The 26734-nt window shown below is 42.3% G+C and overlaps 1 protein-coding gene across 1 annotated transcript in view; it reads right to left on the bottom strand.

Moving 5' to 3' along the window:
- LOC120108589 (protein NPG1-like) overlaps nt 1-2047 on the bottom strand; it is a 51961-nt gene extending 49914 nt beyond the window's left edge. Inside the window, exon 1 of the mRNA XM_039122248.1 lies at nt 1571-2047. Within this exon, the coding sequence (XP_038978176.1) occupies nt 1571-1744 (174 nt within the window). The 5' untranslated portion in view covers nt 1745-2047. The remainder of the gene's footprint in view (nt 1-1570) is intronic.
- Between the last annotated feature and the right edge of the window lie 24687 nt (nt 2048-26734).

Here is a 26734-nt window from a genome sequence, read left to right as displayed (position 1 = left end):
AAAGCAACCTACAAAGCAATAACTATATTCTTACCTCTTCTCTTAGTGTATAATTGTATTACTTGCTCATTTAGGAGCTTCAAATTTTTTCTCTATCTTTCTTTGTAAGGTTTGTTAGTGACCCCGTAAAACCAACGGTATAGGTTGTTGGTGAATCCGTAAAACCAACGGTTAGGTTTAACTGGTGATCCCGTAAAACCAATTGTAGGATTTTTGGATTGTGAGCCCGATAAAACAATCCAACTGCAATCCGAGGAATTATAGTGAATTTCCAAAGGGACGCTTAGGAAGTGAATGTAGGTGCCTTGGGGTGCACCGAACTACTATAGCTCTTTTGTGTTTGCATTGTGTTATTTTTGCTTCCACTGCACTTATATGCTCTAACACAAACCAAAATAATTTACCCATCTATCAACTTAATTAAGATCCTAAAAATTTAGAAAACCTAATTCACCCCCCCCCCCCTTAGGTTGTTATCTTGGGCAACACGATAGCTGAAAGCTTAAAATATATGAATTCATATAAGTGGGAGCTCCTCTAACCCACTGAATTTATACCTGCCTTGTATGGGCATTAACATTAGTGTGCCTACCCTCAGCCTAGACTATTGTCTATTTTGGGAACTCATTCAGGCTCCCACTTATACAGCTATTACTATCAAATAAAAACTACATCAATCATCCAAACAGTAAATTATATACTATAATGCTCATTTTATTTACTTCCCAATTTCAAATAGACTATAGTGAACTTGTCAATAAAAAAATGATTTATTAGTATGTAATTATTGACCAAGTATCCATATTAGTAGCATCAATGACAGCTTCCTCCCCACTCCCACACCTAGATCATATCTTTCTGCAACTCCAATACATGCAAATATAGTTTGAACCGGGAAGTAAGAACTTAACTACAGGATAAGACAATCTTTACTACTGTATAGTACAAATCCGTCTCCAACCTGCCACAATGACCCCTCTCTCGCCCAAACTTGCCGTGGATAGAAAAGTGGCAAAAGTCTGAGAGTTGGTGTCAATTGACAATTAACATTGTATCCATGAAATCAGTCAGATTCCATAAACATCTCAAAATAAGTTGCATATTCTCACGACATTTTGAGCTAAACAGCTTTCAATTCAATGATAATTTCCCCTTCGCCGTCCATCTCTGCAATATAAGGTTCCACTCCAGCTTCAGAATCTTCCACATGCTAGAGTCTAGCTTCAGAATCTTCCACGTGCTAGAGCTCCCACAATCAACTATTTATTTTATTAAAAAGGAAGAAAATTATTCCATTATATCCTGATGTTGGTTCATTTCAGTCTTCATTTATCCACAATCACTGACAATATATTGGGAATCAATTTCCCTCGTAAATGTCAAAACTTTGTGCCTCGGTACTGCAAGAAGAATGCGTCATTATGCCAATGGTACCAAACCACTTAGGAAAAACACCATTATTGTTCTCAACTCAAACAACCAGACGCTCAAGAATCAAACTTGAGAGAGATCGCGCCAACCAACCCTAAATAAATTGGACTTTATTGGAAAAGAAAAGGAGAAAAGGAACCTCGTAATTGAGGGAGAGCCCTTCCCTCAGCGACGACTCTGCATCCTGGATATTGCCCTCATCAAGCTTTGCCTCCACCTCGGCGGTCTTCATCGTCAGGCCGTTGATCGACACGTCCCTCACCGACGACATTCCATCCCCCTCCCCGCCGTCACCATCGCCGTCGAAACCCATCGCGCCGCCCGAACCAACCGCCCGCCCCCTCCTCCGCCTCCGCCCACGCGCATCCGATCCGGTCCTCGAGCCGATCGACGATCGAAACGCCCCCGAGAACGGTGAAAAAATGGAGGGGAAAAAAGAGCGAAAAAAAGCCGATCAAAGCGGGGTGGAAGGGATCGAGATGGTGGTCAGAGATCGGATCGCGGAGAGAATGGCGACGAATTCCACGGCGAGTCCTCGGGGTCGCCTCATGGTTGGGAGCGGTCTCACGATGGTGTTTTAAGGAGGGGAAGAAGCGTAACGGCGGTGACGGGAACGAGGGGAGGGCGAGGAGCGCGAGGTCCATGGTCTCTCTGACCCGGGAAGAAAAATAAAAAAAAATTAAATACGAGACATGTCCCAATGTAAGTTTTTAACGTTAGTTAGGGTTTCTAATGTAAAATGCCAAAACTTGAACTTAATTCGGCAAGCATGTGCCGTAAAGATATCTTTTATGATATTTTTTATGTAATTAATGAGAAAATTGTTATGGTTAGACGGGGATCACAGCTGTCCATGCTGTTTGTCACGTGCATTGCACGTGCCTAAAACTGGTTTGTGGGAAATTTAGGGGACCGGACCCTTGAGCGGTCTGACAGTGGGAAGACCGGACCAAGAACGGTCCAAGAACGGTCTGAACCAATCTGAAAAATTTGGCCTAAAGGGGTTAATGCAAAGTGGATCCCACCAAATCTAAATTTGGCTCACAAGTTGGTCCAAGTTGTAAATTGTAAGTTGTGTGTGAAATTTGTCTTGGCTCTCAGAGGCTATGCCAGCTGGTGAGCAAAAAAACCACCAATAGAGATGACAGAAATTTTCCTTTTCATCCAAAAGAAACACAAGGTAACAGGGGTCAAAAAAACGGACTAGAATAAAAACAAGCAAATCTCACAAATGACCTTGAAGTAATAGGTTAGCACATAAATAATTGTGTTTATAGATGTAGAGCCAAGATATGGGTCATTTATTCTGGAGTTATGTATATCTCAGGTAAGCTAAGCTTGCTTCTTCAATATATTTTTTGAATGATCCATTAGTTTAGACCTGCGTGTAATAATTAATTATGTATTACATAAAAATTGATTATGACAAGGGCATGCATTAGCAAGCAGGACATGGAAAGACATGACAGGTTTGTTCCTACAAATATGTCATAGAATTATTTCTATGCTGATGTTAATTTGGCATGTTTGTTTCAATAAGAAGAGCATAAATAAAGTACTAGGTGATATGGCTTAGATTTGCCATCCCTAAAATCTAGCCAATAGCTCAGCCCCAACAACGAAACAACGATACATGTCCAGCAAAATCAGTGGCTAATCAAATCTCCAAACTATCAGCTTGATCAGTTACAACTCGACAATCTCAACATACCCGAAAAAAATATCGTAACCAAACATATCAGTAGATAAGAAAAGCGTTCGACCATAGTGCACCTAAAAAGAAATATCTTAACTGCTTTGATCAGTGAATATGGATAGAGCTCAACTGCTTGTCTACAAATCACGCGATCCTAACTGCACCTATTCATACTTTTTTCTCTATAAATACCAGGCACGAGGACCCCAAGTATGGAGAGAAATCTAAATATCATACTCTTATACTTCTATCTCTCTTTCATTTCATCTGTTTTCTCTTGAAACTCTGCCTAACTTAAGCATCAGAGGGTCTCCTGTCAAACACGTTCCAACAACCCCTAATCATTTTTTGTGGTTGCAGGTCAACTCCAACACGATGCTGTGCTCCTATAGCCCAACCAAGAAGAGCAGCTTGCCCATCAGCTCATCCATCCATCAGATCAGATTTTGAGCGGCAAAAGTTTGGGACAAAAGGAAAGATCCTCTTGTTTTGAGGTTTTTCTAGAGATCCAAGAGAGATAACGCCTATATGAAACAATCATTATTCCACCAACCAACCCTAGCATTAGTCTAACAACTCTCGACCTAGCCATCAATGATCTCCGACTCCACAATTGGCTCGCCTCAATCAATCATCCCAAGCCAACGAAGAAGTTCAAGTAACTAACCACACTATTTTGTAGGGATTAAAGACTAGACTTGATTGAGCCAAAGGCCTTTGGGTAGATGAGCTACCTAGTATTCTACGGGCCTATCTCACAACTCATTAGACCTCGATCGAAGAAACTCCTTTCAGTTTCTCCTTTAACAGTGAAGTTGTCATTCCTATAGAGATCAGACTCTTGTTCCACTAGGTGGGTTCATATAACAAACAAGCTAAAGTCAAGAATCTCTATGCCGACCTGGGTTTGCTAGATGAAGCTTGGGAACAAGCTCGTGTCAAGATGGTTGCTTACCAACAATGGGTGTCCTGATACTACAACTCTTGGGCCAAGGCAAAGCTCTTCCAACCAGGAGATCTCGTCCTCAGAAGATCCAAAGTGACCCAACAAGGTGACCATAAGAAACTTGCACCCAAGTGGGAAGGACTACATAGGATTACAAAAGTTATCCGACTTGGCACTTACCGGCTCAAGTAACTTGATGGAAGTTCAGTACCTCAAGCTTTAATAACCTCCGAGTGTACCATAAGCAAGAGTTGTAATTTTGAACTCTGTAGTCCTTCATTGCTAATAATAAATGAGGCTTGTTTCTATGCTCCAAAATAGCCAAATATTGTAGGTTGGATACATCGTCTGCCAACCAAGAAATCTTCAGAAGCAATTGTGGAGTGATTGATTAAAACCCCATTTGATTTTGATGAGCTCAAAGCATTTGAGTATATCTTGTGATTACTAATGAATTCAATTGAGTGTTTCAGTGAAAATCCTGTCCAAGTGTCTCTAGATTTGGTTCATAGTATTTTGGATAAGTTAAGAAGTCTGCTGAACCAAAGTCTGAGACTCGAGTCGACTCCCGAGTATCACGAGTCGACTCCAAGCGTATCAAGTTCACTGGCACGAGCTCGAGTCGACTCCAGACTAGTACGAGTCGACTCCGACTGAGAACAGAAAGAAGAACAGAAAGCCTCATCTCAGAACCTGTCAACGAGTCGACTCCTGAAGTGCGCGAGTCGACTCCAATGATCAACGAGTCGACTCCAGGGTAGAAAGAGTCGACTCCAAGAGGTACACAAAGAAAAGTCAGAGAGCAGTTTTCGAGTCTGAGATTCGAGTCGACTCCCAGGCAGCTCGAGTCGACTCCAAGACAAGCTTCACGTCAAAAAGCAGAAGACCAACTTTCGGAAACTGAGAGCCGAGTCGACTCCAAGGAAGTTCGAGTCGACTCCAAGACTGGATGAGCCAAAAGACAGAGAATCGGGAGTTCGGACTCTGAGATTCGAGTCGACTCCAAGGACAGTCGAGTCGACTCGAGTGGACAAAATTCAAAATTGGATCCACGGACTTCAGTGGATGAGCCGACTCCAAAATTGCCAGGTCAGCTCCAGAAGTTGGCGAGTCGACTCCGGGTCAAGACGAGTCGACTCCCAGTCGTGACGGCAACTTTAATTCAAATTTGGAACAGTTGCCGAGTCGACTCCGGAAAAGCTTGAGTCGACTCCCGCTACAGCCGAGTCGACTCCTGATCGCGCGAGTCGACTCCAACCCACCAACGGTCATATTGTCAGGCTGCGCAGAGTGTGCAGAACGGGCAGAAAAAGCAGTGTAACGGCTAGTTTCCGTGGGGGTTGGCTTAAATAGCCACAGAAGACTGTAGCAAGGCAGAGAACATTCATTCCACTCCAACTAATCAAGAATTCAAGCTCTGCAACGTGCTCTTCAACGAAAAAGGAAAGATCTGCATTTACAGCTCCACCTACATCTTCCCAGCAATTAAAAGCCTTCTCCTCCAGCATTCAAGTCGACTACACATTCGAGAGGAGACCGGAGTTCAAGAAGCCATTCCTCTACTTCAGCCTAAAAGCGTTTGAGGGCTTCTAAACTCCTCTTTTGATTATATTGTTTTACATCTGCTTTTGAGAAGCTTATTTTTCTTTCTTTCTATAACTTGTATTTACTTGGTTCAATCGGGGGATTGAATCAAGGGGATTAAGGTTGGTTGGTGAGCCAAGTTAAAACCAACGTGTGTAAGGGTTTGATTGTGAGCCCGAAAAAACAATCGGGGTTGGTTCTAGTCGGTGAGCCTGGAAAAACCGACCGAGTTCGTTGTGAGCTCGTAAAACAACAAGTTTGGTTGTGAGCTTGCAAAACAACCAGCTGTAATCCAAGGGGGTTATAGTGAATTCCCAAGAGAGACTTGGGGAGTGGACGTAGGAGCAAGGGGTAGCTCCGAACCACTATAAAACTCTGTGTTTGCATTGGATTGTCTCTTCTCTTCTTCCTCTCACATCACTCACAGCACTTAACATTAATTAAATAACTTGCAATAGTTTTTAATTAATCATCCTTAAAGTTTTAAATATCTAAATTAATTTAAAACCCAATTCACCCCCCCTCTTGGGTTGTCTATCTGGGCAACAAGTGGTATCAGAGCCAAAACTCTTCCACTCAAGAGTTAAAAGATCAAAATGACAACCCCATTTGGATCTTCTCACATTGAGGGTCAGTCCACCCAAAGACCCCCTTTCTTCAATGGATCCGACTACTCATACTGGAAGGCTAGGATAAGAATATTCGTCCAAGCCCAAGACTATGAGATGTGGACCATTGTAGTGAATGGCCCATACATCCCATCCACATATGTAGAGGGTGTTAAGGTACCCAAATTAGAAAAGGATTGGGATGAACATGACATGAGGAAGGCACAATTAAACTCTAAAGCTATGAATGTGTTTTATTGTGCCTTAGATAGAAATGAATTCAATAGGGTCTCTACTTGCAACTCTGCAAAAGAGATCTGGGATAGACTTGAAGTGACCCATGAGGGCACGAATCAAGTTAAAGAATCCAAAATTAATATATTGGTTCATAAGTATGAACTATTTAAAATGGATTCTAATGAGACAATCACTAGCATGTTCACTAGGTTTACTGACATTGTCAATGGCCTAAAAAGCCTTGGCAAGAGCTATACTAACAGTGATCTTGTCAGGAAAATACTTCGCTGTCTACCAAGGTCATGGGAAGCCAAGGTGACGGCAATCCAAGAAGCTAAAGACTTGAACAAGCTTCCACTCGAAGAGCTCCTTGGATCCCTAATGACTCACGAGCTAACCATGAAGCAACACAGCGAAGAAGAGTCCTCCCATAAGAAAAAGGTAATAGCACTTAAATCTACTTCATCTAACAAGGACCTGTCTTGCAGTAGCAGCAGTGAAGAAGAAGAACCTGAGGAAGATGATGGTGAGGCTCTTCTTGTGCGCAAGTTCAAGAGATTCATCAACCACAAGAAGTCCTATCATCAAAGGAGAGGCCCCTCAAATTTCTACCGCAAGAACAAAGATAAGGAAAGGGAAAACGAGGGGATTGGGTGTTACGAGTGCAAGAAGCCGGGTCACATAAGAGCAGAGTGCCCCTTACTGAAGAAGGGGAGTAAGTACAAGAAGAAGAAGGCTCTTGTCACTACACTATCCGACTCCAACTCATCATCCTCCTCATCAGATGATGAACAAGAAGAGAAGGCCAATTTCTGCTTCATGGCCAACGAAAACGAGGTAACTTCCGATACGCATCTTGATTTTTCTTTTGATGAACTTTATGATGCATTTAATGAGTTAATGGTAGAATATAAGGCTATAAATCTTAAGAATAAAGAACTGAAAATAGCTAATCAATCATACCTATATAAATACGATAAATTAGTTAAGGATAAGGACTTAATCACCAAAGAAAATATTGAACTTAAAACAAGCAACCAACTTTTAACTCAAAAGACTAACACCTTAACTAAAGATAATGAAAAACTAACTAAGGAATTTTCAGAACTTAAAAAACATAAACAAACCTTAGATAAGGATCTTACAAAAGAACTTAATGATCTAAAAGCAGAAAATCAAACACTAACTAAAGAACTTAACAAATACAAACCCTTAGTTGAAAAATTTACATATAGTTCTGAAAAATTAAACATGATACTAAATAGTCAACGAGCAGTATTTAATAAAGCGGGTTTAGGGTATAAACCAAGAAATAAACAAAAACTTCTTAGTAACTTCTTTGTTAAAGCTGGAGAAACTAAAACTAAGAAAATAACCTGCTTTTGTTGTGGAACTATAGGACATAAGGCAAATGCATGTGACTATAGGAAAAGTAAAACAAAAAGGAAAATTAAAAGGGTATGGGTTTCAAAAGGAACCAACTTGACTAACCATGAAGGACCCAAGAAAACTTGGGTACCTAAGATGACATGATTTGCTTGTGTAGGAGTGTCTTGCAGCCAAGGTCAACAAAAACCGCTGGTATTTGGATAGTGGCTGCTCAAGGCACATGACGGGTGATAAAGATCAATTTTTCACCCTTGAAGCTAAGAAGGGAGGTGCTGTGACTTTTGGAGACAACAACCAAGGTCATATCATTGGTATTGGTAAAGTTCAAATCACCCCTTCTACTTTTATAGATAATGTTAGATATGTTGATGGTCTTAAGCATAACTTGTTAAGCATTAGTCAATTATGTGATATAGGATATGATGTTATGTTTAAACCATCACTATGCATTATAACAAATCCTAATGATAATAGTTTAGTTTTTAAAGGGATTAGACGTGGTAATGTATATGTTGTAGACCTAGATGATCTTGCAAAACATAACCAATGTTTAGTTGTTAATGAAACTAAAGAAAATGATGCTAGTTGGTTATGGCACCGTAAGTTAGGTCATGCAAGCATGGACACAATAACTAAACTAGTTAAAAGAGACTCCGTGATAGGTTTGCCAAAATTAAAATTTGAAAAGAACAAAATATGTGAAGCATGTCAATTTGGCAAACAATCTAGGAACTCTTTTAAATCCATAAAATGTGTCTCTACCTCTAGGCCTCTAGAATTATTACACATGGACCTATTTGGTCCAACTAGAACAACAAGCCTAGGTGGAAATAAATATGGTCTAGTTATCGTAAATGATTACTCTAGGTACACATGGGTCATGTTCCTAGCACATAAGGATCAAGCATTTTCTGTTTTTAAGAAGTTCCATAAGGAAGTAACAAATGCTAGAGAGTCTTCAGTCATAGCCATTAGAAGTGACCATGGTACCGAATTCGAAAATTAATCATTTGATGAATTTTGTAGTAAAAAGGGGATAACCCATAATTTCTCAGCACCTAGGACACCACAACAAAATGGAGTTGTGGAAAGGAAGAATAGAACACTAGAGGAAATGGCTAGAACTATGTTATGTGAAAGTAACCTCCCTAAGTACTTTTGGGGAGAAGCCATTAATACCTCTTGTCACATATTAAATAGAGTTCTATTGAGACTCATTATAAAGAAAACACCTTATGAACTGTGTAAAAACAGAAAACCAAAGGTTAATTATCTTCATGTTTTTGGATGTAGGTGTTTTGTGCATAATAATGGGAAAGACAATCTAGGAAAATTTGACCCTAAATCTGATGAAGGAATATTCTTAGGTTATTCTACAACTAGTAAAGCCTATAGAGTATTTAATAAAAGAACCTTAGTCATAGAAGAATCTATACATGTAGTATTTGATGACTCTAGTGACATCTCCTCTAGTAAGAAAGTTAATTTTGATGATGATGTTGAAATACTTGAGGAAAAGATAGATGAGATGGGATTACAAGATGATAATCAAAAGTTGATTGAAGGAGAATCATCAAGCCAAGAGGCTATTGTGGATCATGGGCTAACAAAAGCTTGGAGGTATGCTCACGGGCATCCTAAGGAACTCATTCTAGATGATCCATCTCAACCGGTTAGGACTAGAGCTTCACTAAGAAATCTAAATAACCATCTAGCTTTTGTTTCACACTTTGAGCCCAAACATATAGAAGAAGCCAAAAATGATGTAAATTGGATAAATGCAATGCAAGAAGAACTAAACCAATTTACTAGAAACAAAGTGTGGGATCTAGTAGGGAGGCCTTCTGAATATCCAATTATAGGTACAAAATGGATATATAAAAATAAGCTAGATGAAAATGAAATTGTTATAAGGAATAAGGCTAGACTAGTGGCAAAGGGTTATAATCAAGAAGAAGGCATAGATTTTGATGAAACCTTTGCTCCCGTAGCTAGACTTGAGGCTATTAGACTATTATTAGCATATGCATGCTCTAAGGATTTCAAACTATTTCAAATGGATGTAAAAAGTGCATTTTTAAATGGGTATATAAATGAGGAAGTGTATGTAGAACAACCTCCTGGTTTTGAAAATCATCAATACCCTAATCATGTGTATAAACTGAACAAAGCACTTTATGGATTAAAACAAGCACCTAGAGCATGGTATGAGAGACTTAGTAAATTCCTATTAGAATATGAATTCTCTAGGGGAAATGTAGACACAACATTATTTTTGAAAAAGCAAAACAAAGATATGTTATTAGTACAGATTTATGTTGATGATATCATTTTCGGTGCTACTAACAATCGCCTCTGCGAAGAGTTTGCTGATTTGATGCAGAGTGAGTTTGAGATGAGCATGATGGGAGAGCTGAACTACTTCCTCGGGCTTCAAATCAAACAATCTGAAGGAGGCATCTTCATCAATCAAGCAAAATATGTCAAGGAGATGCTCAAGAAGTTTGATATGGAAGGAAACAAATCAATCAGCACCCCCATGAGCTCATCATGCAAATTAGATCAAGATGAATCAGGTAAATCTGTAGATCAAAAACTTTATAGAGGTATGATAGGATCTTTACTATATCTTACTGCAAGTAGACCTGATATTATGTTTAGTGTTTGCATGTGTGTAATCCTAAAGAATCACACCTAGCTGCAGTTAAGAGAATTTTTAAATACTTAATAGGAACTAAGAACATTGGGCTATGGTACTCTAAAGAATCTAGCCTAAACTTAATAGGGTACACAGATTCAGACTTTGCTGGATGTAAGCTTGATAGAAAAAGTACCAGCGGGTCGTGTCAGTTTCTAGGAGAAAACCTAATCTCATGGTTTAGCAAGAAACAAAACTCGGTTGCATTATCCACTGCAGAAGCTGAATATGTGGCAGCCGGGAGTTGTTGTGCTCAAATCTTGTGGATTAAACAACAATTAGAAGATTATGGCATTAAACGAGATAAAATTCCCATTAATTGTGATAATACAAGTGCCATAAATCTAACTAAAAATCCAATTCAACATTCAAGAACTAAACACATTGAGATAAGACATCACTTCATAAGAGATCATGTATTGAATGGTGATGTGACACTCCAATTTGTTTGTACTGATAATCAATTAGCAGATATTTTTACAAAACCCCTAAGTGAAGAGAGGTTTAGCGTGCTTAGGAGGGATTAGGAGTGATTGATCCATCCTAGTGGGAGTTTCCACTAGATTAATTGATTTTGATGATTAGAATGCGGTTAAAATAGAGTTTACATTCAATGATCATCAAATCAGATCCCAATTAGGTGATTTTCCCTCATTTGGCACGCTTATAGCATGACTTTTAGGTGCGTGCCAAGGTTAGAGACGACTCGAGTAAGTTTCAGAGCCGGCTCCTAAGGGGGAGTCGACTCGCGCATTTGCGGGAGTCGACTCGCAAAGATGGCAGCTGAGGGGGAGTCGACTCGCACATTGTCGGGAGTCGACTCTGTGGAGTGATCGATTAAAACCCCGTTTGATTTTGATGAGCTCAAAGCATTTGAGTATATCTTGTGATTACTAATGAATTCAATTGAGTGTTTCAGTGAAAATCCTGTCCAAGTGTCTCTAGACTTGGTTCATAGCATTTTGGATAAGTTAAGAAGTCTGCATGAACCAATGTCTGAGATACGAGTCGACTCCCGAGTTTCACGAGTCGACTCCAAGTGTATCAAGGTCACCGGCACGAGCTCGAGTCGACTCCTGATCAGTACGAGTCGACTCCGACTGAAAACAGACAGAAAGACAGAAGAGCAGTTTTTCAGGTCTGAGATTCGAGTCGACTCCAGTGGAATGCGAGTCGACTCCCAGCGGTACACACAGAAAAAGTCAGAGAGCGTTTTATGGACTCTGAGATTCGAGTCGACTCCAGTGGAACGCGAGTCGACTCCCAGCGGTACACAAAGAAAAAGTCAGAGAGCGTTTTATGGACTCTGAGATTCGAGTCGACTCCCGCAGTACGCGAGTTGACTCCGAGACTGTGCGACCATCGACAGACAGAAGACCATGTTACTGCCTCTGAGATTCGAGTCGACTCCCAGACAGCTCGAGTCGACTCCAAGACAAGCTTCACGTCAAAAGGCAGAAGACCAACTTTCGGAAACTGAGAGCCGAGTCGACTCCAAGGAAGTTCGAGTCGACTCCAAGACTGGATGAGCCAAAAGACAGAGAATCGGGAGTTCGGGCTCTGAGATTCGAGTCGACTCCCAGGACAGTCGAGTCGACTCGAGTGGACAAAATTCAAATTTGGATCCACGGACTACAGAGGATGAGCCGACTCCAAAATTGCCAGGTCAGCGCCAGAAGTTGGCGAGTCGACTCCGGGTCAAGACGAGTCGACTCCCAGTCAAGACGGCAACTTTAATTCAAACTGGGAACAGTTGCCGAGTCGACTCCGGAAAAGCTCGAGTCGACTCCTGCTACAGCCGAGTCGACTCCTGATCGCGCGAGTCGACTCCAACCCACCAACGGTCACATTGTCAGGCTGCGCAGAGTGTGCAGAACGGCCAGAAAAAGCAGAGTAACGGCTAGTTTCCGTGGGGGTTGGCTTAAATAGCCACAGAAGACTGTAGCAAGGCAGAGAACACACATTCCACTCCTAGCATTCAAGTCTTCAAGCTCTCTAAGTGCTCTTCAACGAGAAAAAGGGAAGATCTGCATTTACTGCTCCACCAACATCTTCCCAGCATTCAAAGCTTCCTCCTCCTGCTTTCAAGTCGATCACTCTTTCAAGAGGAGACCGGAGTTCCAGAAGCCACACCTATTCACCATCTTAAAAGCGTTTGAGGGCTTCTAACTCCTTTACGATTATATTGTTTTAAATCTGCTTTTTGAGAAGCTATTTTCTGTTTTCTTCTATCTCGTGTATTTACTTGATTCAATCGGGGGATTGAATCAAGGGGATTAAGGTTGGTTGGTGAGCCGGTTTAAAACCAACGAGTGTAAGGGTTTGATTGTGAGCCCGGGAAAACAATCGGGGTTGGTTCTAGTCGGTGAGCCTGGGAAAATCGACCGAGTTCGTTGTGAGCTCGTAAAACAACAAGTTCGGTTGTGAGCTTGCAAAACAACCGGCTGTAATCCAAGGGGGTTATAGTGAAATTCCCAAGTGAGACTTGGGGAGTGGACATAGGAGCAAGGATTAGCTCCGAACCACTATAAAACTTTGTGTTTGTAGTGCATTGTCTCTCATCTTCTTCCCCACACATTACTCACAGCACTTAGCTTTAATTAAATAACTGGCTATAGTATTTAGTTAATCATCCACAAAGTTTTAATTAGCTAAGTTAATTTAAAAACCCAATTCACCCCCCCTCTTGGGTTGTCTATCTGGGCAACAAGTAGTATCAGAGCCAAAAACTCTTCCACTCAAGAGTTAAAAGATCAAAATGACAACCCCATTTGGATCTTCTCACATTGAGGATCAGTCCACCCAAAGACCTCCTTTCTTCAATGGATCCGACTACTCATACTGGAAGGTTAGGATGAGAATATTCATCCAAGCCCAAGACTATGAGATGTGGACCATTGTAGTGAATGGCCCATACATCCCATCCACATATGTAGAGGGTGTTAAGGTACCCAAACTAGAAACGGATTGGGATGAACATGACATGAGGAAGGCACAACTAAACTCTAAAGCAATGAATGTGTTTTATTGTGCCTTAGACCGTAATGAATTCAATAGAGTTTCAACTTGTAATTCTGCAAAAGAAATTTGGGACAGACTTGAAGTGACCCATGAGGGCACGAATCAAGTCAAGGAATCCAAAATAAACATCTTGGTTCATAAATATGAACTATTTAAAATGGATTCAAATGAAACAATTACAAGCATGTTCACTAGGTTTACTGATATTGTCAATGGCCTAAAAAGCCTTGGCAAGAACTATACTAACAGTGAACTTGTCAGGAAAATCCTTCGGTGTCTACCAAGGTCGTGGGAAGCCAAGGTGACGGCGATCCAAGAAGCTAAAGACTTGAACAAGCTTCAACTTGAAGAGCTCCTTGGATCCCTGATGACGCATGAGCTTACCATGAAACAACACAACGAGGAAGAGTCCTCCCATAAGAAAAAGGTAATAGCTTTAAAATCTACTTCTTCTAACAAGGACCTGTCTTGCAGCAGCAGCAGTGAAGAGGAAGAAGATGAGGAAGATGGTGGTGAGGCACTTCTTGTGCGCAAGTTCAAGAAGTTTATCAACCACAAGAAGACGTATCATCAAAGGAGAGGTCCCTCAAATTCCTACCGCAGAGACAAAGGTAAGGAAAGAGAAAATGAGGGGATTGGGTGTTACGAGTGCAAGAAGCCGGGACACATAAGAGCAGAGTGCCCCTTACTGAAGAAGGGGAGTAAGTACAAGAAGAAGAAGGCACTTGTCACCACCCTATCGGACTCCGACGCATCATCTTCATCATCGGATGAAGAACAAGAAGAGAAGGCCAATTTCTGTTTCATGGCCAACGAAAATGAGGTAATTTCCGATACGCATTTTGATTTTACATTTGATGAACTTTATGATGCGTTCAATAAATTAATGATTGAGTATAAGAATATAAATGTTAAAAACAGAGAACTAAAAGTAACTAACCAAAGTTATATTCATAAGCATGATTCATTAATTAAGGATAAAGATAATCTCACCAAAGAAAATCTAGAACTTAAGACAAGCAACCAACTCCTAATTAAGAAGACTAACACCTTAACGAAAGATATTGAGAAACTAACAAAGGAATTTTCAGATCTCAAAAACCATAAACAAGTCTTAAACAAGGATCTAACTAAAGAGCTAAATGATCTAAAAACCGAAAATCAGACATTAACTAAAGAACTAAACAAATACAAACTCTTAGTTGAAAAATTCACATATAGTTCTGAAAAGTTAAACATGATACTTAATAATCAACGAGCCGTATTTAATAAAGCGGGTTTAGGGTATAAACCAAGGAATAAGCAAAAACTTCTTAGTAACTTCTTTGTTAAAGCTGGGGAAACTAAAATTAAGAAAATAACTTGCTTTTGTTGTGGAATAGTAGGACATAAAGCAAATGCATGTAATTTTAGGAAAAGTAAAACTAAAAGAAAAAATAAAAGGGTATGGGTTCCAAAAGGAACCAACTTGACTAACCATGAAGGACCCAAGAAAACTTGGGTACCTAAGATGACATGATTTGCTTGTGTAGGAGTGTCTTGCAGCCAAGGTCAACAAAAACTGCTGGTATTTGGATAGTGGCTGTTCAAGGCACATGACGGGTGATAAAGATCAATTTTTCACCCTTGAAGCTAAGAAGGGAGGTGCTGTGACTTTTGGAGACAACAACCAAGGTCACATCATTGGTATTGGTAAAGTTCAAATCACCCCTTCTACCTTTATAGATAATATTAGATATGTTGATGGTCTTAAGCATAACTTGTTAAGCATTAGTCAATTATGTGATAAAGGATATGATGTTATGTTTAAACCATCACTATGTATTATAACAAATCCTAATGATAATAGTTTAGTTTTTAAAGGGATGAGACGTGGAAATGTATATGTGGTAGATCTAGAAGACCTTACAAAACATAACCAATGTTTAGTTGTTAATGAAACTAAAGAAAATGATGCTAGTTGGTTATGGCACCGTAAGTTAGGTCATGCAAGCATGGACACAATAACTAAACTAGTTAAAAGAGACTCCGTGATAGGTTTGCCAAAATTAAAATTTGAAAAGAACAAAATATGTGAAGCATGTCAATTTGGCAAACAATCTAGAAACTCTTTTAAATCCATAAAATGTGTCTCTACTTCTAGGCCTCTAGAATTACTACACATGGACCTATTTGGTCCAACTAGAACAACAAGCCTAGGTGGAAATAAATATGGTCTAGTTATAGTAGATGATTACTCTAGGTACACATGGGTCATGTTTCTAGCGCATAAGGATCAAGCATTTTCTATGTTTAAGAAGTTCCATAAGGAAGTAACAAATGCTAGAGAATCCTCAGTTATAGCTATTAGAAGTGACCATGGTACCGAAATTCGAAAATCAATTATTTGATGAATTTTGTAGTAAAAAGGGGATAACCCATAATTTCTCAGCACCTAGGACACCACAACAAAATGGAGTTGTGGAAAGGAAAAATAGAATCCTAGAGGAAATGGCTAGAACGATGTTATGTGAAAGTAACCTCCCTAAGTACTTTTGGGGAGAAGCCATTAATACTTCTTGCCATGTATTAAATAGAGTTCTATTAAGACCCATCATAAAGAAAACACCATATGAACTGTGGAAAAACAGAAAACCAAAGGTTAACTATTTTCATGTTTTCGGATGTAGGTGTTTTGTACATAATAATGGGAAAGATAATCTAGGGAAATTTGATCCAAAATCTGATGAAGGAATATTCCTAGGTTATTCTACAACTAGTAAAGCCTATAGAATCTTTAATAAAAGAACCCTAGTTATAGAAGAATCTATACATGTTGTTTTTGATGACTCTAGTGACATCTCATCTAGTAAGAAGGTTAATTTTGATGATGATATTGAAATACTTGAAGAAAAGAAAGATGAGATGGGATTACAAGATGATAATCAAAAGTTGATTGAAGGAGAATCATCAAACCAAGAGCCTATAGTGGATCATGGGCTAACTAAAGCTTGGAGGTATGCTCATGGGCATCCTAAGGAACTAATTCTAGATGATCCATCCCAATCCGTTAGGACTAGAGCATCCCTTAGAAATTTGAATAACCATCTAGCTTTTGTTTCACACTTTGAGCCCAAACATATAGAAGAAGCCGAAAATGATGTAAATTGGATAAATGCAATGCAAGAAGAACTAAACCAATTTACTAGAAACAAAGTGTGGGATCTAGTAGAGAGACCTTCTGAATATCCAATTATAGGTACAAAATGGATATATAAAAATAAGCTAGATGAAAATGGAATTGTTATAAGGAATAAGGCTAGACTAGTAGCAAAGGGTTATAATCAAGAAGAAGGTATAAACTTTGATGAAACCTTTGCTCCCGTAGCTAGACTTGAGGCTATTAGACTATTATTAGCATATGCATGCTCTAAGGACTTCAAGCTATATCAAATGGATGTAAAAAGTGCTTTTCTAAATGGGTTTATTAATGAGGAGGTATATGTGGAACAACCTCCTGGTTTTGAAAATCATCAATACCCCAATCATGTGTATAAACTGAACAAAGCACTTTATGGTCTAAAACAAGCACCTAGAGCATGGTATGAGAGACTTAGTAAATTTCTATTAGAACATGAATTCTCTAGGGGAAATGTAGATACAACATTATTTCTGAAAAAGAAAAATAAGGATATGTTATTAGTACAGATTTATGTTGATGATATCATTTTCGGTGCTACTAACAATCGCCTCTGCGAGGAATTTGCTGATTTGATGCAGAGTGAGTTTGAGATGAGCATGATGGGAGAGCTGAACTACTTCCTCGGGCTTCAAATCAAACAATCTGAAGGAGGCATCTTCATCAATCAAGCCAAATATATCAAGGAGATGCTCAAGAAGTTCGATATGGAGGGAAACAAGTCAATCAGCACCCCCATGAGCTCATCATGTAAGTTAGACCAAGATGAATCAGGTAAATCTGTAGATCAAAAACTTTATAGAGGTATGATAGGTTCTTTACTGTATCTTACTGCAAGTAGGCCTGATATTATGTTTAGTGTGTGCATGTGTGCTAGATATCAGGCTAATTCTAAAGAATCACACCTAGCTGCAGTTAAGAGAATCTTTAAATACTTAATAGGAACTAAGAACATAGGGCTGTGGTACTCTAAAGAATCTAGCCTAAACTTAATAGGGTACACAGATTCAGACTTCGCTGGATGTAAGCTTGATAGAAAAAGTACCAGCGGGTCTTGTCAATTTCTAGGAGAAAACCTAATCTCATGATTTAGCAAGAAACAAAACTCGGTTGCATTATCCACTGCAGAAGCTGAATATGTTGCAGCCGGGAGTTGTTGTGCTCAAATCTTGTGGATTAAACAACAATTAGAAGATTATGGCATTAAACAAGATAAAATCCCCATTAATTGTGATAATACAAGTGCCATAAACCTAACTAAAAATCCAATTCAACACTCAAGAACTAAACACATTGAGATAAGACATCACTTCATAAGAGATCATGTATTGAATGGTGATGTGACTCTCCAATTTGTTTGTACTGATAATCAATTAGCAGATATTTTCACAAAACCCTAAGTGAAGAGAGGTTCAGTGTACTTAGGAGGGGATTAGGAGTGATTGACCCATCCTAGTGGGAGTTTCCACTAGATTAATTGATTTTGATGGTTAAAATGAGGTTAAAATAGAGTTTCTATTCAATGATCATCAAATCAGATCCCAACTAGGTGATTTTCCCTCATTTGGGATGGTTATAGCATGATTTTTAAGTGCGTGCCAAGGTTAGAGACGACTCGAGTAAGTTTCAGAGCCGGCTCCTAAGGGGGAGTCGACTCGCGCATTTGGGGGAGTCGACTCGCAAAGTTGGCAGCTGAGGGGGAGTCGACTCGCACATTGTCGGGAGTCGACTCGAAGTCTACAGGCGCATAAGGAGAGTCGACTCGCGCATTTTCTGGAGTCGACTCGAGGTCGAGTCGACTCGCGACTCAGGGGAGTCGACTCGCAGTCGGGATCCGACTTTTTAACCCTAGGTTTGTCGTTTCGCAAACACTTTTTCTCAAGCCGCCACTGTTCACAAAGCCCTAGAGCCGACTCCTAGGTCATCCTCGATCGTCTCCAAGCCCTTTTTCCCGTCGATTCTTCGCCGGACATTGAGTTTCCGTCCGTTCCTAGGTCTTTTCAGGTCAGTCCCGAGCTTCCTCTATCGATCCTTCTTCGTTCTCTAGGTTTTCATCTCGTTTAGGTCAAGATGCCTCGCAAGGGAGTTGTTAGAAAGAGGTCCCGTCCCGTGGCCGGTCCCGAGCGGTGCTCCAAGGCGCGGCACGATCCCGCAAGGCAACCTCCTCCGGATCGTTCCCCGCCTAGGGTGGTTCATGTTAGGCCGTTGGCCGGGAAGGCCGTCACCTCCAGGAGGTATGTCACTTTCGACTATCTCTCCCGGGAAGGATTCACCATAGGCGATAGGCTTAGAGCCCAGGGTCTAGAGTACTTCCTCACCTTGGACCTTCCCACCTATCCTGGCCTAGTTCAAGAGTTCTACAGTACCGTCCATCGGGGAGATGGAGGTATTGAGGGCACGGTATTAGGTGTCCCATTGCGTGTCACAGAGGACCTCATTGCCCATATCCTCCACCTTCCATTAGTAGGGGTGGCTCCTGCACATCCTGAGGATAGATTTGAGGCCCTTACGATCGTCATAGGGCATCCACCTCAGTCTCCCCTAGATGAGGTATCTGCTAGCTCACTTCCTATTGAAGTGAGAATCCTTTTGAGCGTTTTGTCCAGGTCCATCTTCCCTAAGACAGGGAGATTTGATTTTGTGAATGAGAGGGACCTAGCTATTATGTCTTACATTCTTCAGGACACCCCGGTCAACTTCCCCAAGCTCATTTATAGGTATATGTGTGAGCCCCTGGATAAACCTAGGCTCTCCCTCCCATACGGAATGATATTCACTCTTCTCTTTAGGCAGTACGAAATTTCCATTCCTGAGAAGGAACCCTCTCGTGCCTTGCGATGGACTGATCGCTTGGGTACGGGGACCATGCACAGGATGGGATTTCGGAAGAGAGAAGGAATCTGGGTTAGGAAGTCCACTCTCACCGCTCAGACCACCAGACCATCACCCAGTCCTGAGCCAGATTCTGACTACCCAGAGTTCCCAGACCATCCAGACCTTCCATCCACTCCTCCTGCTCCTACCACCTCTGCCGGACCTTCCTCCTCAGCTCCACCATCTATGGAGGTCCGTATTGATCCAGAGCAGCTCCGGGAGCTGCGGCAGGAGATCGTCCGAGATTTGAGGGACGAGCTGCTCCGGGAGCTCTGAGGTTCCGTGCCAGCTCCCACTCCTGCACCCACTCTATCCTCAGCATTGGTCCCATCCTTGACAGCCGTGACAGACATGACGGCTGAGGTGCGGCAGGAGATCTACAACATTAGGACCCTGGTGCAGGCCCAGTTCCACAGCATGAGCGAGGTCACGAGCACCACGAGGAGGATGCGTGATGACATCCGCCGTGACATACACACCACCACCGAGGGGGCCGAGCGCTTGTCGAATGTGCTCATCGACAAGCTGGACGCACTTCAGACCTCGGTGACTGGGCTTCAGACGTCGGTGACTGAGCTCTCCACTACACATAGCAGAGCCACCACGTCTATTATCACGCAGCTGGGCCATGTTACAGAGGCAGTCGCCCTCCTCATGGAGCAGAGCCGATTGAGAGGAGGAGTCACATCCTCGAGAGGAGGAGCTACATCCTCCAGAGGAGGAGATGTATCCTCGAGAGGGGGAGCTACATCCTCCAGAGGAGGAGATGTATCCTCGAGAGGGGGAGCCACATCCTCCAGAGGAGGAGATGTATCCTCGAGAGGGGGAGGCACATCCTCGAGGAGGTCATAGATGATTTTGAGTTGTGTTTTGTCTTCTTTTGTATTGTTCTTGCTTTACCTATTGTATGCTCAAATGTATTCACCTTCATATCAATACAATGAGTAGACATCTTATCTTCATTTCTGTGCCATTTGATGATTGACTGTGCCATTTGTGCCATTGATTGTGTGTGATTACCTCCTTTTTGGTATGATGACAAAAAGGGGGAGAAATGTGTAAGTATAAAATATGTAAAAGGGGAGAAATATTAAAAAATATGTAAAAGAAATCAATGGAAATAAATAAAACGATAAACTCTTAAAAACACACATAAATTTGTTCTAAGTGGATTCCGTACCTCGAGGCTCATTATCTCTCTTTTAGGGCTCCTAATGGAGTAATCTCCAGAATCTATTCAAGGGATATTCGGAGATTAGCTGAATCCTACTCAAGAACAAATTGACAGATTTTCCCTCTAAAAACAAAAATTTTAGTTCAAAAATTTCAAAGCATTAAAAGGAAATTCAGAAAATCAAAACATAGTTGAATGCATATGTTGAGGGGGAGAATCTGAATTTTAATCAAGCTAAATCATTAATGTCATATAAGCCAAACAATTGATTGCAGAATATGAAGGCTTATATAATTCCAAATGAAAGGGAGAACTTTAACTCCGAAATTTGCTGTTTCACTCCTTTCAAACTTGGATAAATTAAATTATCAGACATTTGAATTCATTTATGGAGTTTATTTCATTATTTACTGAGCAACTCATTTTACATATACTCAAAGTTTTGTCATCATCAAAAAGGGGGAGATTGTGGAGTGATCGATTAAAACCCCGTTTGATTTTGATGAGCTCAAAGCATTTGAGTATATCTTGTGATTACTAATGAATTCAATTGAGTGTTTCAGTGAAAATCCTGTCCAAGTGTCTCTAGACTTGGTTCATAGCATTTTGGATAAGTTAAGAAGTCTGCATGAACCAATGTCTGAGATACGAGTCGACTCCCGAGTTTCACGAGTCGACTCCAAGTGTATCAAGGTCACTGGCACGAGCTCGAGTCGACTCCTGATCAGTACGAGTCGACTCCGACTGAAAACAGACAGAAGGACAGAAGAGCAGTTTTTCAGGTCTGAGATTCGAGTCGACTCCAGTGGAATGCGAGTCGACTCCCAGCGGTACACACAGAAAAAGTCAGAGAGCGTTTTATGGACTCTGAGATTCGAGTCGACTCCAGTGGAACGCGAGTCGACTCCCAGCGGTACACAAAGAAAAAGTCAGAGAGCGTTTTATGGACTCTGAGATTCGAGTCGACTCCCGCAGTACGCGAGTCGACTCCGAGACTGTGCGACCATCGACAGACAGAAGACCATGTTACTGCCTCTGAGATTCGAGTCGACTCCCAGACAGCTCGAGTCGACTCCAAGACAAGCTTCACGTCAAAAGGCAGAAGACCAACTTTCGGAAACTGAGAGCCGAGTCGACTCCAAGGAAGTTCGAGTCGACTCCAAGACTGGAAGAGCCAAAAGACAGAGAATCGAGAGTTCGGGCTCTGAGATTCGAGTCGACTCCCAGGACAGTCGAGTCGACTCGAGTGGACAAAATTCAAATTTGGATCCACGGACTACAGAGGATGAGCCGACTCCAAAATTGCCAGGTCAGCGCCAGAAGTTGGCGAGTCGACTCCGGGTCAAGACGAGTCGACTCCCAGTCAAGACGGCAACTTTAATTCAAACTGGGAACAGTTGCCGAGTCGACTCCGGAAAAGCTCGAGTCGACTCCTGCTACAGCCGAGTCGACTCCTGATCGCGCGAGTCGACTCCAACCCACCAACGGTCACATTGTCAGGCTGCGCAGAGTGTGCAGAACGGCCAGAAAAAGCAGAGTAACGGCTAGTTTCCGTGGGGGTTGGCTTAAATAGCCACAGAAGACTGTAGCAAGGCAGAGAACACACATTCCACTCCTAGCATTCAAGTCTTCAAGCTCTCTAAGTGCTCTTCAACGAGAAAAAGGGAAGATCTGCATTTACTGCTCCACCAACATCTTCCCAGCATTCAAAGCTTCCTCCTCCTGCTTTCAAGTCGATCACTCTTTCAAGAGGAGACCGGAGTTCCAGAAGCCACACCTCTTCACCATCTTAAAAGCGTTTGAGGGCTTCTAACTCCTTTACGATTATATTGTTTTAAATCTGCTTTTTGAGAAGCTATTTTCTGTTTTCTTCTATCTCGTGTATTTACTTGATTCAATCGGGGGATTGAATCAAGGGGATTAAGGTTGGTTGGTGAGCCGGTTTAAAACCAACGAGTGTAAGGGTTTGATTGTGAGCCCGGGAAAACAATCGGGGTTGGTTCTAGTCGGTGAGCCTGGAAAAACCGACCGAGTTCGTTGTGAGCTCGTAAAACAACAAGTTCGGTTGTGAGCTTGCAAAACAACCGGCTGTAATCCAAGGGGGTTATAGTGAAATTCCCAAGTGAGACTTGGGGAGTGGACGTAGGAGCAAGGGTTAGCTCCGAACCACTATAAAACTTTGTGTTTGTAGTGCATTGTCTCTCATCTTCTTTCCCACACATTACTCACAGCACTTAGCTTTAATTAAATAACTGGCTATAGTATTTAGTTAATCATCCACAAAGTTTTAATTAGCTAAGTTAATTTAAAAACCCAATTCACCCCCCCCTCTTGGGTTGTCTATCTGGGCAACAGACTCGAAGTCTACAGGCGCATAAGGAGAGTCGACTCGCGCATATTCTGGAGTCGACTCGAGGTCGAGTCGACTCGCGACTCAGGGGAGTCGACTCGCAGTCGGGATCCGACTTTTTAACCCTAGGTTTGTCGTTTCGCAAATACTTTTCTTTCAAGCCGCCACTGTTCAAAAAGCCCTAGAGCCGACTCCTAGGTCTTCCCCGATCGTCTCCAACCTCTGTTCGGTCGATTTTTCACCGGTTCTTAGGGTTTTCGTCCATTCCTAGGTCGTCTCCGGTCCGTCCCGAGTCTCCTCCGTCGACCTTTCTCCGTCCTCTAGGTGTTTCTTCCCGTTTAGGTCAAGATGCCTCGTAAGACCGTGGTTAGGAAGAGGTCCGTCCCGAGGCCGGTCCCGAGCGGCGCTCCAAGGCGCGGCACGATCCCGTGAGGCAACCACCTCCGGCTCGTTCCCCGCCTAGGGCGGTTCCCGCGAGGCCATTGGCCGGGAAGGTCGTCTCCACCGGGAGGTATGTCGATTTCGACTTCCTCTCCCGGGAAGGGTTCACCATAGGTGAAAGACTTAGGGTCCAGGGCTTAGAGTTCTTCCTTACATTGGATCTCCCCACATATCCAGGGCTCGTTAGAGAGTTTTACGGTACCGTCCATCGGGAAGATGGGGGTATCGAGGGCACAGTAGCCGGTGTCCCTGTATTTGTCATGGAGGATCTTATTGGCCACATCCTCCACCTTCCACTAGTTGGGGTGGCTCCCGCACACCCTGAGGATAGAGTTGAGGCCCTTACGGTCGTCTTAGGGCATCCACCTCAGTCCCCCCTAGACGAGGTATCTGCTAGCTCACTTCCTGTTGAAGTGAGAATCCTTTTGAGTATTCTGTCCAGGACTGTCTTCCCTAAGACAGGAAGATTTGATTTTGTAAATGAGAGGGACCTAGCTATTATATCTTACATTCTTCAGGACACCCCGGTCAACTTCCCCAAACTCATATATCGGTATATGTGTGAGCCCCTAGATAGACCTAGGCTCACCCTCCCATACGGCATGATTTTTACTCTTCTCTTTAGGGAGTACGAGATTCCCATTCCTGAGAGGGAACCCTCTCGTGCATTGCGATGGACAGATCGCTTGTGTACGGGGACCATGCACAGGATGGGGTTTCGGAAGAGAGAGGGGGTATGGGTTAGGAAGTCTACCCTCACCGCTCAGACCACCAGACCTTCACCCAGTCCTGAGCCCGATTCAGACCATCCAGACCTTCCAGACCACCCAGACCTTCCAGACCATCCAGACCTTCCATCCACTCCTCCTGCTCCTACCACCTCCGCCGGACCTTCCTCCTCGGCACCACCCTCTATGGCGGTCCGGATTGATCCTGAGCAGCTCCGGGAGCTGCGACAGGAGATAGTCAGAGAGGTGAGGGATGAGCTGCTTCGGGAGCTCCGAGGTGCGGTGCCTGCTCCCACTCCTGCACCCGTATCTTCTCAGTTGGTCCCTTCCTTGACAGCCGTGACTGACATGACGGCTCAGGTACGGGAAGAGATCTACAATGTCCGGAGTTTGGTCCAGGCCCAGTTCCACAGCATGAGTGAGGTCACGAGCTCCACTCGACAGATGCGAGAGGAGATAGGTCGTGACATGCACACCACCACCGAGGGGGCCGAGCGCTTGGCGAATGTACTCATCGACAAGCTGGACGCACTTCAGACATCGGTGACTGGGCTTTAGGCGTCGGTGACAGAGCTCTCCACTACACATAGCAGAGCCACCACGTCTATCATCACACAGCTTGGCCATGTCACAGATGCAGTCACCCTCCTCATGGAGCAGAGCCGATTGAGAGGAGGAGCACCATCCTCGAGAGGAGGAGCCACATCCTCGAGAGGAGGAGCCACATCCTCCAGAGGAGGAGATGCATCATCGAGAGGGGGAGATACATCCTCGAGGGGGGGATCTTCATCCTCGAGGAGACCATAGATGTTCTTTTTGCTTTGTTTTGTATTGCTTTGCTTTACGTATTGTATGCTCAAATGTATTCACATTCATATCAATACAATGAGTAGACATCTTATCTTCATTTCTGTGCCATTTGATGATTGGTTGTGCCATTGATTGTGTGTGATTACCTCCTTTTTGGTATGATGACAAAAAGGGGGAGAAATATGTATACAATATGTAAAAGGAGAGAAATATGGATGAAATATGTAAAAGAAATCAATGGAAATCAATAAAGGAGAAATATGGATGAAATATGTAAAAGAAATTAATGGAAATCAATAAAAAGACACACAAATTTGTTCTAAGTGGATTCGGTACCTCGAGGCTCATTATCTCTCTTTTGGGGCTCCTAATGGAGTAATCTCCAGAATCTATTCAAGGGATATTCGGAGATTAGCTGAATCCTACTCAAGAACAAATTGACAGATTTTTCCTCTAAAAACAAAAAATTCAGTTCAAAAACTTCAAAGCATTAAAAGGAAATTCAGAGAATCAAAACATAGTTGAATGCATATGTTGAGGGGGAGAATCTGAATTTTAATCAAGCTAAATCATTAATGACATATAAGCCAAACAATTGATTGCATAATATGAAGGCTTATATAATTCCAAATGAAAGGGGGAGCTTTAACTCCGAAATTTGCTGTTTCACTCCTTTCAAACTTGGATAAATTAAATTATCAGACATTTGAATTCATTTATGGTTTTTGTTTCATTATTTATTGAGCAAGTCATTTTACATATACTCAAAGTTTTGTCATCATCAAAAAGGGGGAGATTGTGGAGTGATTGATTAAAACCCCATTTGATTTTGATGAGCTCAAAGCATTTGAGTATATCTTGTGATTACTAATGAATTCAATTGAGTGTTTCAGTGAAAATCCTGTCCAAGTGTCTCTAGATTTGGTTCATAGTATTTTGGATAAGTTAAGAAGTCTGCTGAACCAAAGTCTGAGACTCGAGTCGACTCCCGAGTATCACGAGTCGACTCCAAGCGTATCAAGTTCACTGGCACGAGCTCGAGTCGACTCCAGACTAGTACGAGTCGACTCCGACTGAGAACAGAAAGAAGAACAGAAAGCCTCATCTCAGAACCTGTCAACGAGTCGACTCCTGAAGTGCGCGAGTCGACTCCAATGATCAACGAGTCGACTCCAGGGTAGAAAGAGTCGACTCCAAGAGGTACACAAAGAAAAGTCAGAGAGCAGTTTTCGAGTCTGAGATTCGAGTCGACTCCCAGACAGCTCGAGTCGACTCCAAGACAAGCTTCACGTCAAAAGGCAGAAGACCAACTTTCGGAAACTGAGAGCCGAGTCGACTCCAAGGAAGTTCGAGTCGACTCCAAGACTGGATGAGCCAAAAGACAGAGAATCGGAAGTTCGGGCTCTGAGATTCGAGTCGACTCCAAGGACAGTCGAGTCGACTCGAGTGGACAAAATTCAAAATTGGATCCACGGACTTCAGTGGATGAGCCGACTCCAAAATTGCCAGGTCAGCTCCAGAAGTTGGCGAGTCGACTCCGGGTCAAGACGAGTCGACTCCCAGTCGTGA

The sequence above is a fragment of the Phoenix dactylifera genome, unplaced genomic scaffold, assembly GCF_009389715.1.
Source record: "Phoenix dactylifera cultivar Barhee BC4 unplaced genomic scaffold, palm_55x_up_171113_PBpolish2nd_filt_p 001411F, whole genome shotgun sequence".
In the NCBI taxonomy this organism is placed as follows: domain Eukaryota; kingdom Viridiplantae; phylum Streptophyta; class Magnoliopsida; order Arecales; family Arecaceae; genus Phoenix; species Phoenix dactylifera.
Note: the sequence above shows the minus strand (reverse complement) of the source record. Positions and strands in the feature narration are given on the sequence as shown.